This window comes from Brassica napus, chromosome C4 (assembly GCF_020379485.1).
Source record: "Brassica napus cultivar Da-Ae chromosome C4, Da-Ae, whole genome shotgun sequence".
Lineage (NCBI taxonomy): Eukaryota > Viridiplantae > Streptophyta > Magnoliopsida > Brassicales > Brassicaceae > Brassica > Brassica napus.
Genome location: NC_063447.1, coordinates 60,247,229 through 60,269,495, shown reverse-complemented (window position 1 = coordinate 60,269,495; position 22,267 = coordinate 60,247,229). Strand labels below are relative to the sequence as shown.

Sequence of the window (22,267 nt, the reverse complement as noted above, 5' to 3'; positions counted from 1 at the left end):
CTAACTTGGGATATGCCGCCTCTTACACTGAAAAAAGAAAAATAAGGAATACGCAAATAAATAGACCAAATATCGTTTGATAATTTCTCAAATCTTGCTAAATCTCTTTTAATTATCAAACTCTAGTTAACCTAATATTTCAAATTATCGGTGTCTTTCATAGAGAATGGCGGATATGATATAATCAGTGGCGGATGAGGTTTACGACCAACGAGGATTACGAGAGTTCCATGAAAACGCCATTGGCTAACTTAAACTTCACTTCTTTTTTTTTGGTAAAATGTCATATTAACTTAAACTTCATGATAATATTTCTATTACAAATCCTCCTAGATATATGCCATGTTCTCGAGACATACTGATGGTGAGAGATGACGTAGTGCTTTCAAAGTATATCGTCATCGTACAAAAACAGATGTGGATAAGAAAAGAGACATATAACTCTTCTTCTAAGATTTCTGGTGGACCCTCAACTATCCACTAACGAGTGAGAGGAACGTCTCTTTCAGACCAAACTAGAAATCTTCTTCTAAGAGCATCTTTATCCGGGGTTTTCACTGAGGTTATTAGTGCGTGAACCCCTACAAAATCCTTAAGTATCGGTTACAAAAACTACTAATTAAAAATCGATTTTAGTGAATTTTTTACACTGTTTGTGGGCTTCACTGACTCGTGGCGGCCCGCGATTGATTTGCTTTTTAATTTTTTTTTTAGACAAAAAAAAAACCTTTGCTCTAACTTTTTAAGCTAGCGTCATGGCAATGTAATAATATTACAATGTACTATTTAGATATTCTCTTTTTTTGGATTTTTTTTGTTTGCTAGAGCTAATCAGATTCATTGTCATTACTAAATCTAATTAGCATGAATCTTGCTTCTGTCCAAGAGATCTTTAAATGAACATAAAAGTCAATTACAATCCTGAAAAGAAGCATCTGCTTCAACCTCTTGAAATTCATGTTTAGCAACCATTGCAAAAATAAATTTTTGTCATTGTTTAAACCTAAGTTATTATGCAAGAGATCAATTTAAATATTCTGTTAAAAAAGTTAAGACTGAGACCCTGAAGGCAATGACTTCACTGTCCTCGGTTGGCTACCGAACCTGTCTGTATAAGATTGTTGTCCCTGTAAATAGTATAAACAAAACCATTAACTCATACAAATTCAGAAATATTAAAAAAAAAAATTTCAAATACTAAGTTAAAGACTAGGTAGTGGTGAATGTACCATTTCAGGAAAGAAAGTGCCTGTTCCTCTTGATCTTCCCATGTTCTGCAACGAGGTTGCTCCATTCACATTCCTCCAATAGAAACCATTATTTTGGCCATTCACAGTGTCCCAAGAACTTGTGTCCTGACCATGAAACCACTTCCCATATACAAGACTCTGGAAGTATCTTTCAAAATCTCCTCTGAGCTCAGATAATTCTGATCTTCCAGTGCCAAAAGCCGTGATAGGTTCATCCACGTCTAGTCTTTGTCCCTTACCGTTTCTCTCCAGTGAATTACCAAAGAAATTCTCAAGTTTCCAGCCCATGGTTTCTCTAGGCAGTGTAAGCACATCTTTGAGCTTCTTAGCTCCTAGAGTAAAAGCATGTTTTAAACGTTGCACATTGCCTAACAAGATAACACAAAAAGAGAGACAACAATCATGAGATTCTTTTTTCATGTTGTGTCATTTTAAATATTTTGATCAATGAGAGTACCTTGTGTCACACTACGGCCAAGGTTGTTACTGTGTTTCAAAGGATCCACTATGTTGAAATACCTCACAGGAAAATGCCGGCCGTTCGCTTCAACAGCTTTAGTTGAAAACGAATATGACTCCATGCATTCTCTAACGAACTTCTCGTTCAAGACAACTTCATGATGCTCGGTTTCTACAGAAAGCAACAAGTTAAATCTCAAAATAAAGGAAAACATAAGAGAAGTTCAGCATCCTTACCGGTCATATCTGGAAGAGAAGATATCAGGACAGGACCATGGACCGTGACACAGTTCTTACCCCAATCAAATGATGCATAGTAATCCAAGAACTTAAACAGTACCTGTTGATGATAATAGATACCATATGTTAATCTTGAAAGCTACACCAAAATAAGATCATATTTTTTTTAAAGAAAATCTCACCGCTAAAGGGCCAGACAGTGATGGATAACCTATGTTGACAATATGCAAGACTAGTACTGCCAATGCATATGTTGAAATCAATCCAGTGTTGGCACCGAGTATACGGCTCTCATAATAGCACCAAGCCTTGATCAAAATGATGCTACGTTTGAACAGGTGGTCTCTCCCCAAAATTTGGTCAGCCTAACAAAAGAAACCAAATCAAAGATTTACCAAAACCAGTTGAGTATAGATGGGTCATGGAAGAACTAAGGGGCTTACCTGCTCCAGAAAACATAAAGCAGATAGTCCTCCCATTTGATTAAAGGAGATATCTACAGCAATGTTCTTGATCTTGCACTTTATGACCTTGACCTACAAGTATAAGCATGAAATGAGTTTTCTTGAGGACAACAAAAATATATTCAAAATCTAAAAGGAACCAAGCAAACCTGTGCTGGGACATACTGAACATCAGTAACATGGAAGTTAGATTCTCCGCCTTCAGCTTCAAGAATACTGAGCAATGCTTTAGCAAAGTCCTCCTCCTTATCTTGAGGAGTTAGGACTGTCAGATCAATATCTCCATCTGGGAGATAGGTTTTTAATGGCACTGAACCAAAATTAAAGACCTAGTACATACAATACCACATTAATAGCGATTAAAAAAACATATTAACCATATGCATGTAGGATGATTTAGGGTCACAATACAATAATCCTGACTCCAAATCTAAATACGTATAAGCCATCAATCATAAGTTACACTAGTCACCATAAATGTCGTTGTAGGTTTATCTAATAAACAAAACAGAAAGCCAAGCAAGTCAACTGGAGCACCAAGTTTTTAACCTCAGTTCCAAGACGATTCCTGACAAGGGTTTGGACATAAGCCAAGATCTCATTCCTACTTCTGTCGGCAACACAGATTGGTTGGATGGTGTTTAGTATCTCCTGAGCCCTTTCCTCAGCAATCTTCCACATTTCTACATCTATTTGCATTGTTGATAGTGGCAAAGATGATGATGGGGAGGATGAAGATGAGGAGACTGGCATCCCCTCTTTAAGATCAACCATTTGAATACACCTCAAGAGCTCACTTGTATGAAAGTGATATATTATCAAGACGTCTACATATCATAGAAAAAAGAGAAGATCATAACACCAAATCAATATATTTTTCAAGGAAAGTAACCAAAGGAATGAAGACAACACGGAGACTGAAACTGAAGCACCACAATATCAAATGACTGCTTAGTACTAAGAACAAAATCTTGTACTGGATACTCTTAGTTCCACCAATGAATGCTTTAATTACATTCTAAGCATGGCAATGATAAATGAGACAGTAAATGCAATTGTTAGGCATCCCTACTATCTTAGCTTTCCTTAGCTTTCCTCAAAGCCAAACTCCAAACAACAAAACATTGAGGCTTTAAAATACCCAAAATTTTATGATTGACTAAAAGATTCTGATCATCTCCATAGTAAACTTAATAAACTAGCTTCAGTAATCTCAATTTTCATCTTTGGTAAACCTTTATCAATACAACCTCGTAAATGCAGAAAAAAGTTTTCGAGTTGTAAGTAATGGATAGTAACCCATGCTTTTAGTCCGTGTGTCACAAGATGGTACCTTGTTAATCGAAAAATATGAAATTTCACAGGCAGAGAGAAACTAAAAGATATTGAGTCGAAACTGAAAGCACCGTAAAATGTTTGGTGGTGCAATTAATTGACACAATGGTGATTAGTTTTAGAGATGAAGAGAAGAAAACTCACCGAAACTCGGGCGGAGAAAAACAGCTTAGTGTTTAAACATGAGAAAGAGAAGATAAAGCGAAGTAAAATGAAACGATGGTCAGAAGAAAATTAGAAAAAAAGTCAAAGGAGTTTATGGAAAGTTCGTAGAGTCTGAGTCTATGAGTCATTAGATATAAATTAATAATAATGACCTCACTTGACAACAAAATAAATAATAATGACACCAAAACTAATTAATTTGACTTTTCTTTTTCTTTTTTGGTAATAAGAATATCTTTATATACTACCAGAAAATACAAATTTCTTTCCTTCGTCGTTGTATTTGCTCCGGAGTCCAACAAGAATAACGCATTTGTAACGAAAATAAACTCAAGAAATAAAAAATAAACAACAAAGAAGAAGAAGAAGAAGAAGAAGAAAAAGGTGAATAATAAAAATATAGTAAAAGCTTAATAGAAAGAAGACGACAACATAGAGATCTACGATATACGGATACCTTTACAAAAGTGGATTACGAAATCTAGTGTTTAGATATATATACGTAATGTAGCCGAAATATATTACTAACTTTTTGTACTTATACTACCTTTTCTTTGATTAGATAATACTCCCTAAGTTATAAAATGTAAAATGTTTCGAAAGGTTTTAAGATAGTTTTGATGTTTAAATATGTAACATATTTTCATATTTCTAAGTAATTTTATTAGAAAACATGCAATCAATAACATTTTATTAGCTATTTTGTAATTAATTAAATAATTTTAATTTTCTATTTTAATAATATTTTAAATTAAATAATTTTAATAGTTGTACATTTGTCTAAACATCATACATATTTTTTAATAGAGAAAATACACATTTGTCTAAACATCATACACTTTCAATACATTTGTAATGGTTTTTAAGGAAATCTTTTGAAATTTAACTTTGTATTTATATGTAAGTTTTTTTCTTCCTGTATAACGAAACAAGTCACAAAACATAATTTACTACATTCTAACATTTAACAAACTGAAGACATAAATTAATAGTATTATTTAGAGAATCAGGTCGAATCTACAAGAGTACATGTTAAGTACCCATTTTTGGAAATCTACTGAACTAAACTAAGAACGCCTTTTAAGATTTTTTTTTTTTTTTTTTTTTTTTTTAACGCCTTTTAAGATTATTATCTACTAAGGGCAAATAAGCATAATGCCATCCCACAGACCAAACAAAACAGAGGGACATAAAACAGAGGGCTATTGAAAAGCCATACAACAAACAAGCAACTTCTAACGTCCAAACCCAGGACTCTCCTCACACCCGAACACGCAGGTTAGAGGCCACGAATTTCATTGACAAAAAAATTCAAACAGCCATTCCGGATGACCTGTTGCAACATAGGACTGCGTTAGACCATACTTTGTGACACTTTGAACAATGAAAGACGCTCTTTTATTCGCTTCTCTATACGTCCACACAATTTGCATATAAGGTCTACACTCCGGTCTGGTCTTTGGGGAAGTAAATAGAAGAAACATGGGTTTTCAACTCTTATTATTATAAATTATTTTCAACCGTTTTAAAAAGTTTTTTATTCTAATGATATAAGTAATGCGGTTAAAAGTTAAAGATCCTGAGTTGGAACGATGAGGTCCACGACTTTTGCCATTTTCACCTTCTTATAACAAGTTTCTATTCTTCTAGAACTGAGGACTGGCATCACACCCACTAATAATTGTGTAAATTATTATTTTTTAAACAAAAATTTACTTGTGTGAGAGAGTTTTGAAAAAAATTGTGTACTTTCTAAATTAACTTGTAAGAAAGTGATAAGACTACCAAGTACCAAATAACCTTAAATTTTTCCTACCTAAACAAAAGGGCTAAAAGGAAAACTACCTGAAATGTTAATGTCGGTAAGATTATTAGTCTAAGCAGGTAGCAGTGTCTAGCAGACAACCTTAAAAATAAATCATATGTCATTCACTTTTTATTCATATCTTTATTTTGTGATTTTTTGCACTCCATAGAGCTAATCGTTCGGATATTAATAAAAATGGATACTCAAGTACCCAGCCAGCATAAATCCAATCAAATAAGAAAACTAAATTTATATGGATCATCAAACGAAGTCTCTTTTCCAACAAAATCTCTTTTCACAAATATGGATCTATCTCTTCTGGAGAGTTCTACCACAAATGGAAGATCATCAGTTTGCTTGGATTCTATGGTACATATGGAAAGACCGTAATAACAAAGTTTTTAGTAATTTGGACATTGACCCCATGGATACACTCAAGTTGGCAAAAACATAATCTACAATTTGGGCGGAGGCTCAGGTTTTAAACGAGCAGAGAACAGAACCACGAACTGTGGTTACGTCTTTGCCGACAATTCTGGGTAGATGGTGTTTTACAAATGGTTCTTGGAAAGAGGGTGATATCTTTTCCGGACAAGTATGACTTAGTACGCTAGCAGGTTTTGATGGTCTATTGGGGCGAGGAATGTTCGGGCTAGCCTCTCTCCTCTTCATGCGGAGATGAAAGCGCTACTCTGGGCAATGGAATGTATGAGAAATCTACGTCAATTTCATGTTACATTTACAACGGATTGTTCTCAATTGGTGAAGATGGTTTCGGAACCAGAAGAATGGCCAGCGTTTACATATTATTTAGAAGATTTCAAGACTCTGAAAGAGAGTTTCATGCGATCAGAAATTATCCATGTTCCACGGACGCTTAACACAATGGCGGATAGTCTAGCCCGTAGAGATAGGAAGCAACCGTCTTACGTTGTTCACATGGATGCAGATCACCCAGTTTAGTTTACTGAGTCTATATGAGTCTATAAAAATCGATGAAAAAAAAAACTAAATTTATAAATTTTATATAGATGATAAGCTACTTAGAGCATGTTTATTGTTAAAACCCTTTAAAGGTCTCTTAAGTGAGCCATAATAAAGAGAAAATTAAGTTGGCAAAAGAGAAGAGAAACGGAAAGAGAGAGAGAGAGATAGAAACAAAAGATGAAAAGCAACAGAGGCAACGACCCTTCTAGTGCTTAATTAAGGTACACCCATTCTCTTTTTTTCCTTTTTTCTTTTCTTTTAATTATAAAATACTCTAAGCAACCCAGTTGAGCTACTGCGGTAAACATGTTTTTAGTTATATACTCTCTGTAATTGTTATAAACCAAGAATAATCTTCCTTAGCGTCTCCATCGTTGTTACACCTCATCCCTCCCCCAAGGATAACCTTCCTTAGCCTCTCCATTGTTGTTACAAACCCAAGATTCAAGAATAACCTTAGCATATGTATATAATAATACATCATATCCAAATTCTCTAGGCATCAAGAGGTGAACGCTTGTAGGTTCAATAGATGGTCTCACAAAAGGAGAATAGGAGGTCAAGGAGGAAATATAGTTTAAGAAACAGTAAAACATTACATACCCTTTCTAATATGATTAACTATTATTCTATTAACATACTATTTTAAGTCACCAATTTTCTAGAATCTCTAAAAGTTTGAAATAATTGGAAACTTCGAGTCTCTGTATATGAATATGAGAACATCCCAGGCACGTTAGTCACTATTCTCTTCCAAATAATCTTCAAAAAGAAAATCTGTTAAAATATTAAAATACAAACATAAAATTACACAAACAAAAATTGAACAACCAAAAGTGAAGAACAAGGCATAATAATGCCAGAGAATGTGTACAATCTTCTCTTAATATCTAATTCCTTGAGCAACCTCAAAGAAGTGTGCAACATTCTCTTCAGGAGTTCCAACTTTAATACCATGCCCCAGGTTCAGAATGTGCTTATCTCTCCCAGCTTTCTTCACAGTATCTTCAATCCTGCTTGTGATAAACTCTTTGGATCCAAACAAAACTCCAGGGTCCACGTTTCCTTGAACCGCTATGTCTCTTCCCAGCCTGTCCCTGCCTTCAGCCATGTCCACAGTCCAGTCCAAGCTCACAACATCAACCCCGGTCCTAGCCAGTCTCTCTAGCAAACCTCCTGAACCACTTGCGTACAGTATTAGAGGTAGGTTTGGGTGAGTCTGTTTCACAGCTTCCACAATCTGTTTGAGGTAAGGTAAGCTAAACTCCTCGAAATCCACAGGGCTAAGCTCAGTGACCCATGAATCAAAGATTTGAACAGCTTGAGCTCCACTATCCGCTTGGTAGCGTATGTAAGTGATCATTGAGGTTGTGAACTTCTGGAGTAAAGCATGTAGAACCTGAGAAGAAAGAAACAAAAATGAGATTATAACCAAACTGTTGAGTTTGTACAAAGTGATTAAAGGGTTAGTAATAACTCACCTTGGGTTGAGAGAAAGCTAATCTTTTGATCTGTGTGAAGTTCTTAGATGAGCCACCTTCAATAACATAGGAGGAGAGAGTGAATGGAGCTCCAACAAAACCAAGAACCGCAGCTTCATTGCCCACCTCGTTTCTTAACCTCTTGAGTGCTTCTCCAACATACGGAACAGACTCCTCTGGAATGAACTCTCTGACTTGACTCACATCAGCAGCTGACTGCGGCGGGTTGAAGATGATTGGACCTTTGCCTTTGACAATGTCGAAAGGAATGTTCATTCCAGACAAAGGAGTGAGAATGTCTGAGAACAGAATCACCCCATCTGGCTTGAACACCTTCCAGGGCTGGAGAGAAATCTCCACCACAAGGTCTGCATTCTCTGATCTATCCCGGAAAGAAGGATACTTCTCACATAGAGTTTGATAACTCTGTTCACCATATTAAGAATTGACATTCAGGTAAAAACGCATTATGAGTTTGTAAATGGAAGCTAGCTTAGTGCTTTTACCTTCATGTACCTCCCAGCTTGCCTCATGAGCCAAACCGGAGGTCTGTCAACAACTTCACCTTTGACAGCTCTCAGAAGAAGAGGCTCGGTGGTTGCAGACACTTTCCGCTCGGTTACAGTGGTTCCTACAAAATAGTTTCACAATAAGAAGCTAAGAACTACACAAGCCACATAAGCTTCTGCACATCCAAGATCATACTCAATACAGGGCAAAACCAACAACAATAAAGCATTATACTTTACTTCTAAGAAGCATGAGAAAGACTATATAGAAACCAACAACAAAAACAAGAACTAATGTCTCATCCTTTTTTGCTGAACAAACTCACAAATCTAAATTTCCACCTCAGATTAGCATTGAAACCAGCTATAACATTGTTGAACAGAGTAATAAAAAAAAAAAAAGTCAATTCGAGTATTACAAAGGAGCAAACTTTATGTATCAATTTCGTAATTCTCCAAATACCCACATAAGAAACTGCCGAGACTTCACCGAAAATGGATCAAATTTACGAAATTTAAAGGTTTAGAGATAAGTACCCTCGAGGGAAGAGCGAATTGACCGGGAAGACTTCGAAGACGAAGACGGCAGAGGTTTTCTCGGAGAGAGGAAGGAAAGAGAAGAGCTAGAGAGCTGAAGGATTGACATTTTCCCGATCGCCCAGAAAATCACAGGGCTGGCTTCTTCAGAGAGGTGTTGTTGTTATAATACTCTGCTTTGGGATCTTAGCTTCTTCTTCTTCCTCTCTTCAACGCAGACAAAGAAGATTGGGTTAACGTCAAGAGATAGAATGATAAGAGATCTGCTGACGTGGACTCAATATCGCCTAGTCAGCCCATTCTTGCCATGTCATTAAAAGGTTTATTATTATTATTATTTCAAATTCCGATTTGCTGATTTTGGTTTGGTTCATTGGTGTAACTGATTGGATTTGGTTTCATTATAAATACAAGTAAAAATAAATTATTATTTGATCAACATTATAAATAGATAATTAATTAATTATAGTTAAACTAAAACCGATTTTTTTGTGTTTGATTACAAACTTTTTTTTTTCTCATTAAAACGAATTGAGTTATAAACGTTGTTGGTTTGGTCTTGGTTAAGTTGGTTCGGTTTAATTAGTTTATATATTTCCACCCTTAAATAAATGCTTAATCAGCAATCAAAATTCTCCAATTTGATTGCACTGCACTTTTATTCTAAAAATCTGCTTGTTTCTTTGAAGAATTGGTTAGATTCTATCATTATTCAAGACTAATTGAATATATATATATTCTCTTGAATACAAACACAAAGACATGAACACCAATCACAACACATCATACCAAATGAAAACCAATTACAAACAAACACATGACATAAGAACCAAACATAAACAATTGAAGATGTTGTGTTTATTATAGGCTGGATTTTTTCTTACTCTGCTTGTGCATAGGAAGTGTAATGTGAATGAACCCAAACTTCCTCCTTTGCGTCACAAACCGTTTCTCTTCACGCACCTCCTCTTTCACACCCTGCTTCAGTTCCTTCAACATCTGGCTCAAATTCACATGCCGCCTCGGTGTCTCTCCTTCAAGACTCTGCCTCTCGGGGTTAACAACAACAACGTCTTGCTTACGCCTTAGAACATCACGCATCGAGAGGTTAGACTTCACCGCTGGCTCATGCCTCTTGTTTAAATGACCGAAGAAAGAGCGGCGAGTTTGATTCATAGGAGGCGGTGGTGTCGAGTGTTTCCTCCACCCTCGAAAGGCAGTTTCAGCAGCGAGCTGCTTCTCGTTAGCAATCTCCACTCGGTTCAACGCATCTTCCAAAGCTTGTTTCCCCTCTCTAACCCCTTCCGTAGCTTCCTCGAGCTTCTTCAAGACCATCCCTCTTCTCGACTCGTGATCGTTCCCAAACCCTCTCGGTGTCCTAAACGGTGATCTTGGAGGCTCCGGAAAGCAAAACTCATCCTCCTCCTCGCTTTCACCGTTGGCTGCTGATGATGACAACATTGTTATTTCAGCCATAGCAAGCTCCTCAGCAGCTCTAGCAGCTTCCTCCATCTTCCTAGCTGCAACGAGCCTCATCTCCGCGGTTCTCAGACACCTCTTGCTCTGATTGTTCAAACCCTTTTCATCAACCGTTGGTGTTTCGTACGTAAGCTTGTTAAGAAACTCTTTCTCTTCTTTCATTTTCTTGTTGAGAGACTCGACGGAGGACTGGATCATCACGAGATCGTCCATGGTTTTACCGAGGTTTATCTTGGCCTGCTTTAGTTCCGTCAAGATTAGATCGGGAGATGATGAGATGGGGCTGTGGTCGTCGTTGTTCATCTCTTTGATCTGTTCAGCTGATGATCTCAAGGACTCTTGGTGAAGCTGGCGTTTCAAGTCTTCGACGATCCTCTTGGTGGATCCTAGTGCTTCTAGAACGTCTAGAGTTTCTAGCTCTTTCACTATCAGATCCTTCTCTAGCTCAGCTGCATGCTCTTCCATTCTCTTTATGTCAAACTCTCCCACTCCATTCTGATCAATTTGCAAAGACCAACATATACAAAAGAATCATATTTTCAAATACTAATCCAAATTTATAAAAAAAATAACCTCTGAATATACAATGCATCAATATTCAAGAAACTAGGCAGATTATTCGGAGCTTTGACGGCTTTAAAAATAATGATATATTTTTATATATTTTATATTTATATTAGATATTTTAGTGTCTAATTATAAAGTTATTTTGATGAATTATAAAAATTAGAAATACAAAAAGAAAGAAGCTAGACATATTTATAGATTTGTACTAACTCTATTGCTTGATTAAACAGATTTAGACCAATTTAAATCGATTGACAACGGTGTAAACTGATTTGAATGGCATAAATCGAATTTTAAGAAAATCATTTCCCCTATAACCAATTTTTAGAAGATTAGGGCATACATCAAAGTCATAAACAATAATCACAAACTTAGAGGCAGAATTAACACTCTAGACGCCCTTGATGATATCCACAACTTACATATATGTTGCGACAAGCTCCAAAACCTTTTATAATATGAAACTCAATAGCTCAATTTCAATTTTCAGTGATGAAGTACTCAATTAACACAGAAGACATGAAAATTTCTACCCAAATTCACAAACTTTGACAGCAATCATGAAAGTCTATACTCAACTTCACTTTTAAAGAACAATGGACACATGGTCACAAATCATCAAAGCATCAACTGTAAGTATACAATGCATAACGTATCAATGAACTACTAGAAGAAAACAGAGAAAGAATCAAAACTTACGTAGTTATCTTCGAGCTTGAAAGGAACCCAATACCCACGACCACCTAACCGGATCACCTCCTCCTGAACCGAACCGAACGGAGGAGAAGTATCGATCTCAGCTCTCAAACCCACTCTCCTTATCCCGGGCACTTGAGAAACACCAACATGGATCTCCACAGGATCCCGATGCTCCTCCTCTGCCATCTCCACCGCCACAACAGAGAGAAAGATGAATTGTTGTGGGATATAAAGAGAAGCACTTTCTCAGTAATCATCATAGCTATTGTACAGAGCAAAACAAAAGAGAGAGAGGGAAAGCTAAAAAAGAAAAAGAGCTTTTTTGAAGGTAACGAGTCGTTAGCTAGTCACACCAACACCACTCAGAAAGAGAGGGAAAGTAGATGATGACGTGGCTTATTTTCATTGGTTGTTTAGATTGACTTGTGTTTGGTAATAAAAAGTTCACGTGAGAACGGTTGTATGGGATAGTTGACTGATTACTTAATTTGGGCCGTTGATTGCGGAGGTAACGGAAAAGATATTGGGAATTGCAGTTTCCACTGTTTTTTTTTAGCTTTACAAAAAGGTAAACTTTGGGCCGGCAGGGACCAATCAGTCCAACGACGACGTTTAACCTGCCGACGGTCGTATACTAATGGGCTGTATGTAAGTGATAAGCCCATACTTTTCTTGTATTAACGAAAATATTACTTCATTTCTAAGTGTATTTAAGAAAAAATACTCCTCATTTTAGTGTTTAAATCTTCAAAACTCTTATATTTAAACCGAAACAAACAAAAATGTATTTTTAAATCGGTAGTATCAACTCTTAACGACCTAAAACGTGAAAAACGGGTTAAAAATGTAAATATATAAAGGCACATCACATCGTCTAGCAAATGAGCAGAATAATTGTTATATTGATTTTAGGTACATATAATGATCTCAACCACCATATCTTTTTCTATGTTATGATTTTTATTTTATTTTTTTGGAGTCACTTCCGTAAATAGATTGAACATTACATCCATTATCTTATTTTGTCTGATCCCGTATCAACAATGAAAGTTTAGTAATGCGTAATACGACCATGATCAATGGCTGCAATCGAGTCGAAACGAACTCATTACAGCGTACGAACCCATTGATCTCAATATGGTTCAAGTTAAAGGTCCTTTTTGTTAATCTTATTTGTACCTAAGTTTTTATTTTATTATAAATAATTGCACAAAATGAGGCATGATGCTATTGTTGATTAGACATATTGATAGAGTTAAATAATGTCTAGAATACATAACAAGTCGTTACGAAGTCTATAATCTATAGCCTACACATCCTCTCAATAAGGACAACAAATATTGAGCCTACAACACCTAACCAAGTGCTCTCTTGAACCTATATCTAGCCGTCTATGAAACAAGTAATAACTACTATATCAGAACCGATTAAAATATGTTAGAAACTGCCTAAACATTTTAGTTTTTGATCCTGGCCTAAACAATTGTCTAGACCGTTGCTTATAATAAACTTCTATCAGTTTATGCATGTCTACTTACACACTACGTGTAGAGTAACGTATATATGTATTAAATAAATAGGAGAAGCTTCGCCTTATATTTTTTTCTAACTAACTTTGTCTTGATGTTTCTCTATCGAATTGAAGCAAAATATCAGTACGAAAACTATGCACCACGAACGCATCTTCTATTCATTAATACGGCTCAACTGTACATCCAACGGTCCAGACTTATACGAGCCACCACCTCTTTTGTATCATACACGTTTATAGTATATCATTTTCGACGAAATTAATAGCGACAGCGGTTTTTATTTTAAATTAGCAAACAAAATTTACAAGAAAATAATCAAAATATAGCTACCACCAGTAGGAGTTCACTTGATTTGAAGGTTCAATCAATAGTAGAAAGAAGTTAGGATCCTACTGCATTAGGTGTACCATATTCCATTAGTTTATTTTATATGATAGCTAAAACACATAATCTTTTAGTCAGATTAAAGATTCATTAATAATTTTATAATAGAAAATATAAGTTTTGAATCTGAAATCAACAATATTATATAATAATATAACAAAAATTACTTGAGATTTTCACTGTTGTATAAATAAAACCGTCAAACATGAATTTTCGAAAAATAATTTAAGTGATATAAGTAAAACCGTATGTGAATTTTTATAAACTATGTAAAATTATCAATTCATTGATATAAAAATTATCATAATTTATAGTAAAATAAAAAATCAGCTTAAAAATACGTAAATTAAGAACTTATAATATATACATGTATATCTAATTGTTTCCATGTTAAATGATCTCAACTAATATTTTTTAAAGAACAGATATAGTATAGATAAAAAAATCTTTATATCATTGTATATAAAATTTTATTAGTTTCAAAAATCACAATTGGTGCATTTAGTGTATTGCATACACATTGAACAGTATATCGCCCCACTCATTTATTATCTAACCATTTCTTGCCCTCTGCAATTATTATCGACTATCTTATATATATGCTATATTATGATCACCCATGTGAAATACCAATAGAAAAACACAGAAAATAATTCAGATAATACAAAAAGAAAAGAAAAAATGATAATATAATCACATGAGTCATGCCATGTGCCTGCTTGCACACTCCATGCATATAGAGATCCTTTAATTCTTCCGCAAACTTCTCTTACACTAACAGAGCATCGTTGTTCCAAAAATAGATGCGTCTTTGTCTCTCTTTCATATCTCAAGAAGCTTCGTCGTCTTCGGATCTAGCAATTCCATTTTTCCATTTTCTTTCCATTTTTGTAGTTCAGTTCTGATAAAATCTGACTCAAGACATATCCAAGAGAAGGTGTTTTGCTAGGTCACTTCGAACATCTTACAAAAACATTTAATGACAATGTCAGAAAGATCCTCGAAGGTGGTCGTAAAGGATAACTCGCAGGTCAACTCATCGTCGAGAATCTATTACTACGGCGGAGCTTCCGTGCCCTTCTTGTGGGAGACGCGGCCAGGCACACCAAAACACCCTCTCTTCTCTGAATCCTTTCGTCTTCCGCCGTTAACGCCACCTCCGTCGTACTACTCCTCTTCCTCTTCCTCGTCTTCCGGGAACAAACTCTCAAAAGTTAGAACGAAACAAACTCGGTTCGTGAAGACCTTGTTCAACCGCAAGCATCACGTGTCGCATCCTTCGATTTCTTGGTCGTCTACAACATTTTCTTCTTCTTACTCTTCGTCCTCTTCCTCGTCGTCTCCACGGTCTAAAACAGTGCATCCCGCCAACAAGTGTTACCTTTCTTGCTCGAGATCGTACGTTAAAGACGATGACGAGGAAGAGAGTGGTTCGTCGTCTCCGACGTCAACGTTGTGTTATAAAAGAGGGTTTAGTATGAAGAGAGCTTTGTCTTCTATTCTGAGCCATAAATCTAGTCGTAATGATCTTAGATTGATTTAATGGCATGTTGTCTTGTTTTGGTTGTTGTTATAAACAAAGGATCTTGATTTTTGAGATCCGCTTGTTTGTTTCTTTTTTTGTGTGTGTGTGTGTGTGTGTTTGGCTTTTGCATCTTTGAACACACATATTAGTGTTTGATTGTGTTCGATGCTAATGTTCACATGTTTTTATGATATATTCGGTTGCTGGTTGTTGTGATTTTGCAAATTTTGTTGTTTCGAGTTTATGTAATTTGAGTGAATCGTTTCCGTGAAACTTAATATGTTTCGAATTTATGGATTAGACGTTATATTACGTGAAGAGTGAAGTCAATGACAAACTTTATCTGAGCTATACTGACGAGAAAAAATGTGGGCGGTTAACCGACCATGTGCCAGCATTTATGTCACATGTCAGTAGATTCGTGAATAGTGTAAAAAATCTTTAAAATCGATTACTATTTGATAGTTTTAGTAACTAGTTTTTTTTAAAAAAATAGATCCTACGCGGGATCCACACGCTAAAAACCCTTCTAGTATCCTTGGATAAAGATGCTCTTATGGTCTCTATTATATTCATTCACTTTCACAATACATTATGTTTTATCTCAATGCATAGAGATTGAGAAACTTTTTTTTCTTCTAAAATATAATTTTTAAAATATAATTTAAATATCATTCGATCTATTACGTAAATAACTGTATTATCTAACTGACTACACAGTTTTCAATAAAATTATAAATAACATAAAAATATCAAACCATCATCTATTATGAAACAACAAAAAAAATTTAAAACATTATTCTAAAACAGAAGGAGTATATCACTATCTTTTAACTGTTTTAAAGATGTTAAATTTAACTCAAATTTAAATTGATCATTTATAAAACCATTAAATTGAAGGAAAGTATATACTAATAAGTATGCGTTTGTTTTGGATGTTGACATTTAACAACTTTGAAATAGTTTTCCTGAAAAGAAGATTTCCTTAGAATATGCAACTTTTTGGGTGTCGAAAATTCAAATAATGTGTATCCCAAGATCTTCACGTGGGTTTTTAAGTTCTCAAGCTAACGAGGCACGACCTGCCCTTTGACCATAAAAGGTAAAGAAGGTTCAAATGTACGTAAAACTGTTTATCATAAGGAACTTTAAAATAGTGAAATGAATGCAATAAAACAGTGAAGTAACTTTGACGAGAGGAATAATTTAGTTAGGATTTATTTAATTACAAGGCGGTCAAGCTCTTGACCACTCGTGCGCACGTAAAAGTTTTGATGACTTCTAATTGGTGAAGCCTTAAATAGTTAAATACCATTACTCATTGTAAGGGGCAATAGAGCTGGTGCCAAAGAAACGTGGCAGTACAGTTGGGATTGCATATCATATTTAATTTCCAAAAAAAAGTCCATTGTGATTTTGTAGTAAATATTTTATTTTAAGCAAATTATGTATCTATTTTCTTATAGTTTTTGAAAACGTCTGAATCACATATAACTTGCCAGAATATTATTTGAACGAAAGAATATGAAGATGCGCTGCTACGGTCACTATACATATTTCGGAGGCAATTCCTACGAAATGAATGTCCGATAAAAAGTTACAAGGGCTAGGGTTCATGTCAACTTCAACTTAGTATGTTAGCAAAAAAAATATGGTGGATCTGAGATTTTGGAAGCCATATCTATACTATTAAAAGGGAAAAAATCCTAAAAAATCTACTTATGTAAGGTTGTTGGACATTTTCCTTTTAACCTACAAATTAAATTAAATATATCTAAATTATTAATATGTCATATTTTCTATATTTTTTTTATATCCTATTGTTTATTATCCTATTTTTTTGGACACCATTATTAATAATTATTCAAAATGTCATATAAGAAAATTTTGATGATGGGGAACAAAATTAAACAATACTTTTAGTATACACAAATCGGTAGAAAAAAGTTTTAGCCACATATGTTATTATTTAAAAATAATTACTCAAAATTATAGTGTAACAATGTACTACAATAATATGACTATAACCCATCAGGATCATATATATCAACTTTGACCACGTGATATATCATTTTTAAGAAATTAAAATTTATATATTTGAGACCACAGGTTTTTTTTTTTTTTAATTTGTTAGATTCAAATATTTTTTTTATAAAGACTACCCAATAATAGTGGGTTCTTCGGATTTTTACCGGATTATATCAGATTTTTAATTAACAATTTTTTTTTTAAATTCGAACCAGAATATATACAAGGTACCAAGTCTACTGTTTGATCACGGCTCCGGGTCGGATAGGAAAACGCTTCTTAAAATTCAAACATCATAATAGAAAACTCTTAAATTATTTTTTCTAATAAAATTTTATAAATTCATGTAAATTTTACCGAAATTGTCAACAAAAAGATACTCGCGCTTTGAAAAATGGACAAAAAAGTAGTACCTTTTAAATTGAATATAGATAAAAAAAATATAGTATATATTGATGGTTAGAACTATGATACAAATATGTAACAATAGAAACTCATTTTCAATTTAAAATCAACAACTCATATCGTTACTACATTTCAATAATGAAAACACATTGTTCTTCGAATCTTTAAATCTACTTCGAATAAATAACACACTTTGATTTTTTTTTTTGAAAAAACATAAATTTTTAAGATTCAAAACAAAAGATAAATGTAGTTTTTCAATCAATATTGGATCAATAGCTAAAATGTAAACCCGCACTTTTAAGTGCGGGTTAAAATCTAGTATATTTAGTAAAAGATTTAAGATCTTTTCAACAATATGAAAATCTATACCTATTTATATTATTTCTTAAAATTTTGAAGTAAATTATTAGATTAAGTATGTCGTTTAGCCAAATTTATTTTTATTTCCGAATTTTCAGTTTTGAGTGTCTCAAAAAAGTGTTTAAAAAGGTGGACACTTTAACTCGAAATATGTATATTTACTTAATTTGACATAAAATGATATTCTCTACTAATTCTAAAGTTTAACACCATAATGGCTTAAATCGACTACAAAGACGAAGAAAGTACAACGGGGGCATCGTTCTAGGCTACAAATACGGGTCAAACAAGAATATACAAGTGCAAAAGGTTTCGTAGAGTTTAAGAAATCTTCTTCTTTCTATTCGATTTTGAATTGGACTTGGAGATAATTGAATACTAATTATTTGATATCAAACATAAATCTTCTCTCTCTAACAAAGTTCGAATTTGAAATCAAAGACAAAACCTTTTCTCCCAGATAAATATTTTCTTACCACAAGAGCTATCTACGCCATTGACAGTTGTGCGTGTGTTCTTGGTCCAAGAGGTTTGAGTAAGCTATACAGACGAGGAAAATTGATAAAATGTTGGTACCTATCAGCGGCCTAGAGAGGATATATGGATGGGCCTAAAGATGGTAGCTGTACGTATAACAGTAGATAACATGAAGTTCGTTTACTGTTATGCGTTAATATTATATACTTAACTGTGATTATGTGTAACTCATTTTCAAAACAACAATCCATATATGCTCATATAGATTTCGACGAGGAACTAAGATCTTAATATCATCAAACTATCATTCTCATTCACTCTTTTCTTTTATAGACAGTACATCGAGCAATATGTTTTCCACATCTTTTACCAACTTTCTACTATTATTTATACTTTAAAATCTATTAAGCTATCGTTGATCAATTTGAAGTATGGCGGTCCATTCCGGTTCAACGGTACGTGCAGATATATATATATATGTACACCGTAAATTCCACAAACAATTAGATGCAAACTTGGAATCATAATATAAAACTTTAATTTATACCTGAAGGCAAATTTGATTACTAAAGAAATTAAAGCAGGGGTCTGCTATAAATGTGAAGAAAAGTCCACATGCGGCAAGGGAAAACAAAAAAATTAATAGTATGCATTAAGCACTAAATCCATCTGTTGTTGCCTGGCCGATGAATGAATGAGTACATGCATGGATATATTTCATATGATTATAATTATCTGTGATAACAGGTTTCTAAAATCAAAAATAAAAATAAAACCCTCAGGGTTCACGTGCTTAAGCAGTAAATATAGCTCTTTTTAGTCTTCACTATCTACATACCTTCAGTTGTTTTCATCTTAAAAGAGACACTCGAGCTACCAAACCCTTTTCATCTCCATCAGAAAGTTCTATTACAAGCTCAAGTTTTTCTTATATATCTAGCTATATATTACTGACGCTGTGACGCATATACACATTCGTAGAATATATATCGTGATCACGAAATCTTAAACTTGGTATCTTACTTGCCTTCAAAGCCTTATTCGGCTATCTTCCTTCACATCCTCGTTAAGAGACTTGACTTTAATACCTCTCTTTTTGTTTCTTTCTACTTTTCTCTCTTTTCTCTCAATCCTCCGAGAGCATGCCTGAATGTCAAGAGAAAGGTAAAAAGTGAACATCTCATTAGTGAAACCCATTTTCTCTTTAGATTTATTCCCTCAAACTGGTGGATATTGTTGTTTTCTACCTTTTATAGTCCTATATTCATGTTTTTTCGTGAAAACTAAATTTTTTCCTAAGTTCCTTGTGTTTAGGGAGAGATTTGAAGAGATAGGGAAAAAGATCAAAAGAGAAGCAGATGCTTGGCCTCATCAGATGGCAGGAATCATCAGAAGACCAATGTCGGGTCCTCATGGGACTCTCAACACCATTACTCCTTGTGCAGCTTGCAAGCTTTTGCGCCGTAGATGCGCTCAGGAATGTCCATTTTCGCCGTACTTCTCCCCACATGAGCCTCATAAGTTCGCATCTGTCCACAAAGTCTTTGGAGCTAGCAACGTCTCCAAGATGCTAATGGTAATAACCATTTCTAAAGCATCATAATTTAAACATGCAAATTAAACAGAAATATAGTTTTATAATAATATAGTTTTATGTCTCAATTTGCGCGGGGTGAATGTTATATATAAAACTAATTTTTATCTATTATTATTTATTTGTATTTATTTACGTATTATGTATATAATTAAATTAGAGTAGAGACATAAATCAAAACAATACATCTTGTTTATTTACGATATTGTTTTGGTAAATAAATCAAAAAATCATTTTATTTATTTTATATGGTATATAACTAAATTTTAATGACATGAAGATATATAATATATTTTAATATAAATATTTATTATTTGAGAATTCATATTCATATGATAAACACAAAATTTTAAATGTGCGATATTTTAAATGCAAATTTCAAAATTAAAATATTAAAGTTTCAATACTTTTTCAATACAAATGTAGAAATGATCATATTTAAGTATTTTTTCTATGTTATATAGTTTAATTTTAAACTATAGTAATATTTAATATGAATGTCTAGTAAATAAGATTTCATATTCATACGATTTATGATCATTTGTATCTTCTTATTATAAAAAAGGTTAAACCATTGATCACAAAAGTTTAGTGTGAGATTTCGTCAAAAATATAATATTTTGTTTTGCAATATTCTCCTAATGTAAATTTTTTTTAATAATAACCAGGAAGTACCAGAAAACCAGAGAGCAGACGCGGCGAATAGTCTCGTGTATGAAGCAAACGTGAGGCTAAGAGATCCGGTATACGGATGCATGGGAGCAATATCAGCTCTACAACACCAAGTTCAAGCTTTACAAGCCGAGCTCACAGCCGTACGATCCGAGATTCTCAAGTACAATCAACGAGAAGCTGTCGCAACTTTGATCGTACCTTCCAACCCTCAAGTCGCCGGTTTTCACAACTCTGGCGGCGTCTCCGTCATTGCACCACAGCCACAAACACCGTCGACTCCACCGCAACCTACGGCGGCTCATCCTCCGCCTCCTCCATCTTCTTGTGTTTTCTCTCAACCAACCACAAGACCATTAGAATACGGCGACATTGAAAGTGAGAACAACTCCTACTTCGGTTAAAGTTTATTTCAATCATTCTATAGACGCATACACATACATATAATTTATTTCGGTAATTTGTGGTCGGCGATTAATTAAATTAAATAAATATAATGGAGGAAGGTTGATATTAACAAGCATGTCATTAATCGATCAAAATGTATATTCATAATGTTTAGTTGTTTATTTAGACTTTAATATTTTAGATAACAAATAAATCATACGAGGTCAAAAGATTATTTTAGGCCTTTTATGTGGAAGCCAAGTAAAAGAGTAGAAGTTTATTTATTTATTTTCATATATACCAGAAAATAAATAATTTCCATGTTTCATTGATCAAATCTAAATGAAGTATGCATATATGTGCATTTCAATTTAGGGTAGCTTAAATTCAACTAAGGAGTAGTCATGCATACTTAACCGAATTTCTTTATTTTATATTTGTTATTCTAAAATTCAAGCAACACAATAGTATTAATTAATTCTAGAAAAAGCTACTTGCGCCAAATTTTGTGTGATAGCTGGCTTTGGATCTGCACACAACATATGCATAGTGTTTATTGATTGGGTAAAGTGTCAGCTGTAACCTGAATTTAACTATTACTAACTCATTTAATTTAATTTTGTTTTATTTTATATTGGTGGTTTCCTTAGCGTATCGAATTAATCAATCTAGCTTATTGCTGACCAGATTCATGCAAACAATGTTGGGTGTTAATTTGGTTTGTTCAAAAATTGCAAAATAAAATTCTTTTTAGAGATTAGACAAAGAAAAATAACATATAGCTGCCAAATATTTATTGACATATTTATGCAAGACATGTTATCATTCGAATTCAAACCCATTTGATACATGCTATTATATCCCTAAAACTGAAAACCATTGACTAGAGCTTTTGTGGTTGGAAAGCCTTCAAAGATAAAA

The 22,267-nt window shown here is 34.0% G+C and overlaps 5 protein-coding genes across 5 annotated transcripts; 2 read left to right on the top strand and 3 right to left on the bottom strand.

Annotated features, from left to right (window-relative positions):
* Positions 1-875: 875 nt before the first annotated feature.
* On the bottom strand, positions 876-5,036 carry LOC106395444. Its single transcript, XM_048755207.1, has 7 exons — positions 2,963-5,036; positions 2,563-2,742; positions 2,393-2,485; positions 2,132-2,314; positions 1,947-2,049; positions 1,708-1,881; positions 876-1,618 (listed from the first exon to the last, which is right to left on the bottom strand). Exons 1-7 carry the CDS (start codon positions 3,185-3,187, stop codon positions 1,203-1,205), a joined length of 1,374 nt encoding a protein of 457 aa, XP_048611164.1. The 5' UTR covers positions 3,188-5,036; the 3' UTR covers positions 876-1,202.
* A 2,429-nt stretch (positions 5,037-7,465) lies between these two features.
* Positions 7,466-9,491, bottom strand: LOC106391606 (uroporphyrinogen decarboxylase 2, chloroplastic). The gene is made up of 4 exons (XM_048755206.1): positions 9,235-9,491; positions 8,695-8,819; positions 8,189-8,614; positions 7,466-8,106 (listed from the first exon to the last, which is right to left on the bottom strand). The coding sequence occupies exons 1-4, from the start codon at positions 9,341-9,343 to the stop codon at positions 7,591-7,593; spliced, it is 1,176 nt and encodes a 391-aa protein (XP_048611163.1). The 5' UTR covers positions 9,344-9,491; the 3' UTR covers positions 7,466-7,590.
* Positions 9,492-9,942: 451 nt separating this feature from the next.
* Positions 9,943-12,273, bottom strand: LOC106391605 (WEB family protein At2g40480). Its single transcript, XM_013832287.3, has 2 exons — positions 11,980-12,273; positions 9,943-11,208 (listed from the first exon to the last, which is right to left on the bottom strand). Exons 1-2 carry the CDS (start codon positions 12,163-12,165, stop codon positions 10,096-10,098), a joined length of 1,299 nt encoding a protein of 432 aa, XP_013687741.2. The 5' UTR covers positions 12,166-12,273; the 3' UTR covers positions 9,943-10,095.
* Positions 12,274-14,353: 2,080 nt separating this feature from the next.
* Positions 14,354-15,629, top strand: LOC106391604 (putative protein TPRXL). The gene has a single exon (XM_013832286.3). The coding sequence runs from the start codon at positions 14,875-14,877 to the stop codon at positions 15,436-15,438; it is 564 nt and encodes a 187-aa protein (XP_013687740.2). The 5' UTR covers positions 14,354-14,874; the 3' UTR covers positions 15,439-15,629.
* A 4,091-nt stretch (positions 15,630-19,720) lies between these two features.
* On the top strand, positions 19,721-21,667 carry LOC106391603 (LOB domain-containing protein 15). The gene is made up of 3 exons (XM_048755205.1): positions 19,721-19,857; positions 20,008-20,269; positions 20,956-21,667. Exons 1-3 carry the CDS (start codon positions 19,844-19,846, stop codon positions 21,361-21,363), a joined length of 684 nt encoding a protein of 227 aa, XP_048611162.1. The 5' UTR covers positions 19,721-19,843; the 3' UTR covers positions 21,364-21,667.
* The last annotated feature ends 600 nt before the right edge of the window (positions 21,668-22,267 follow it).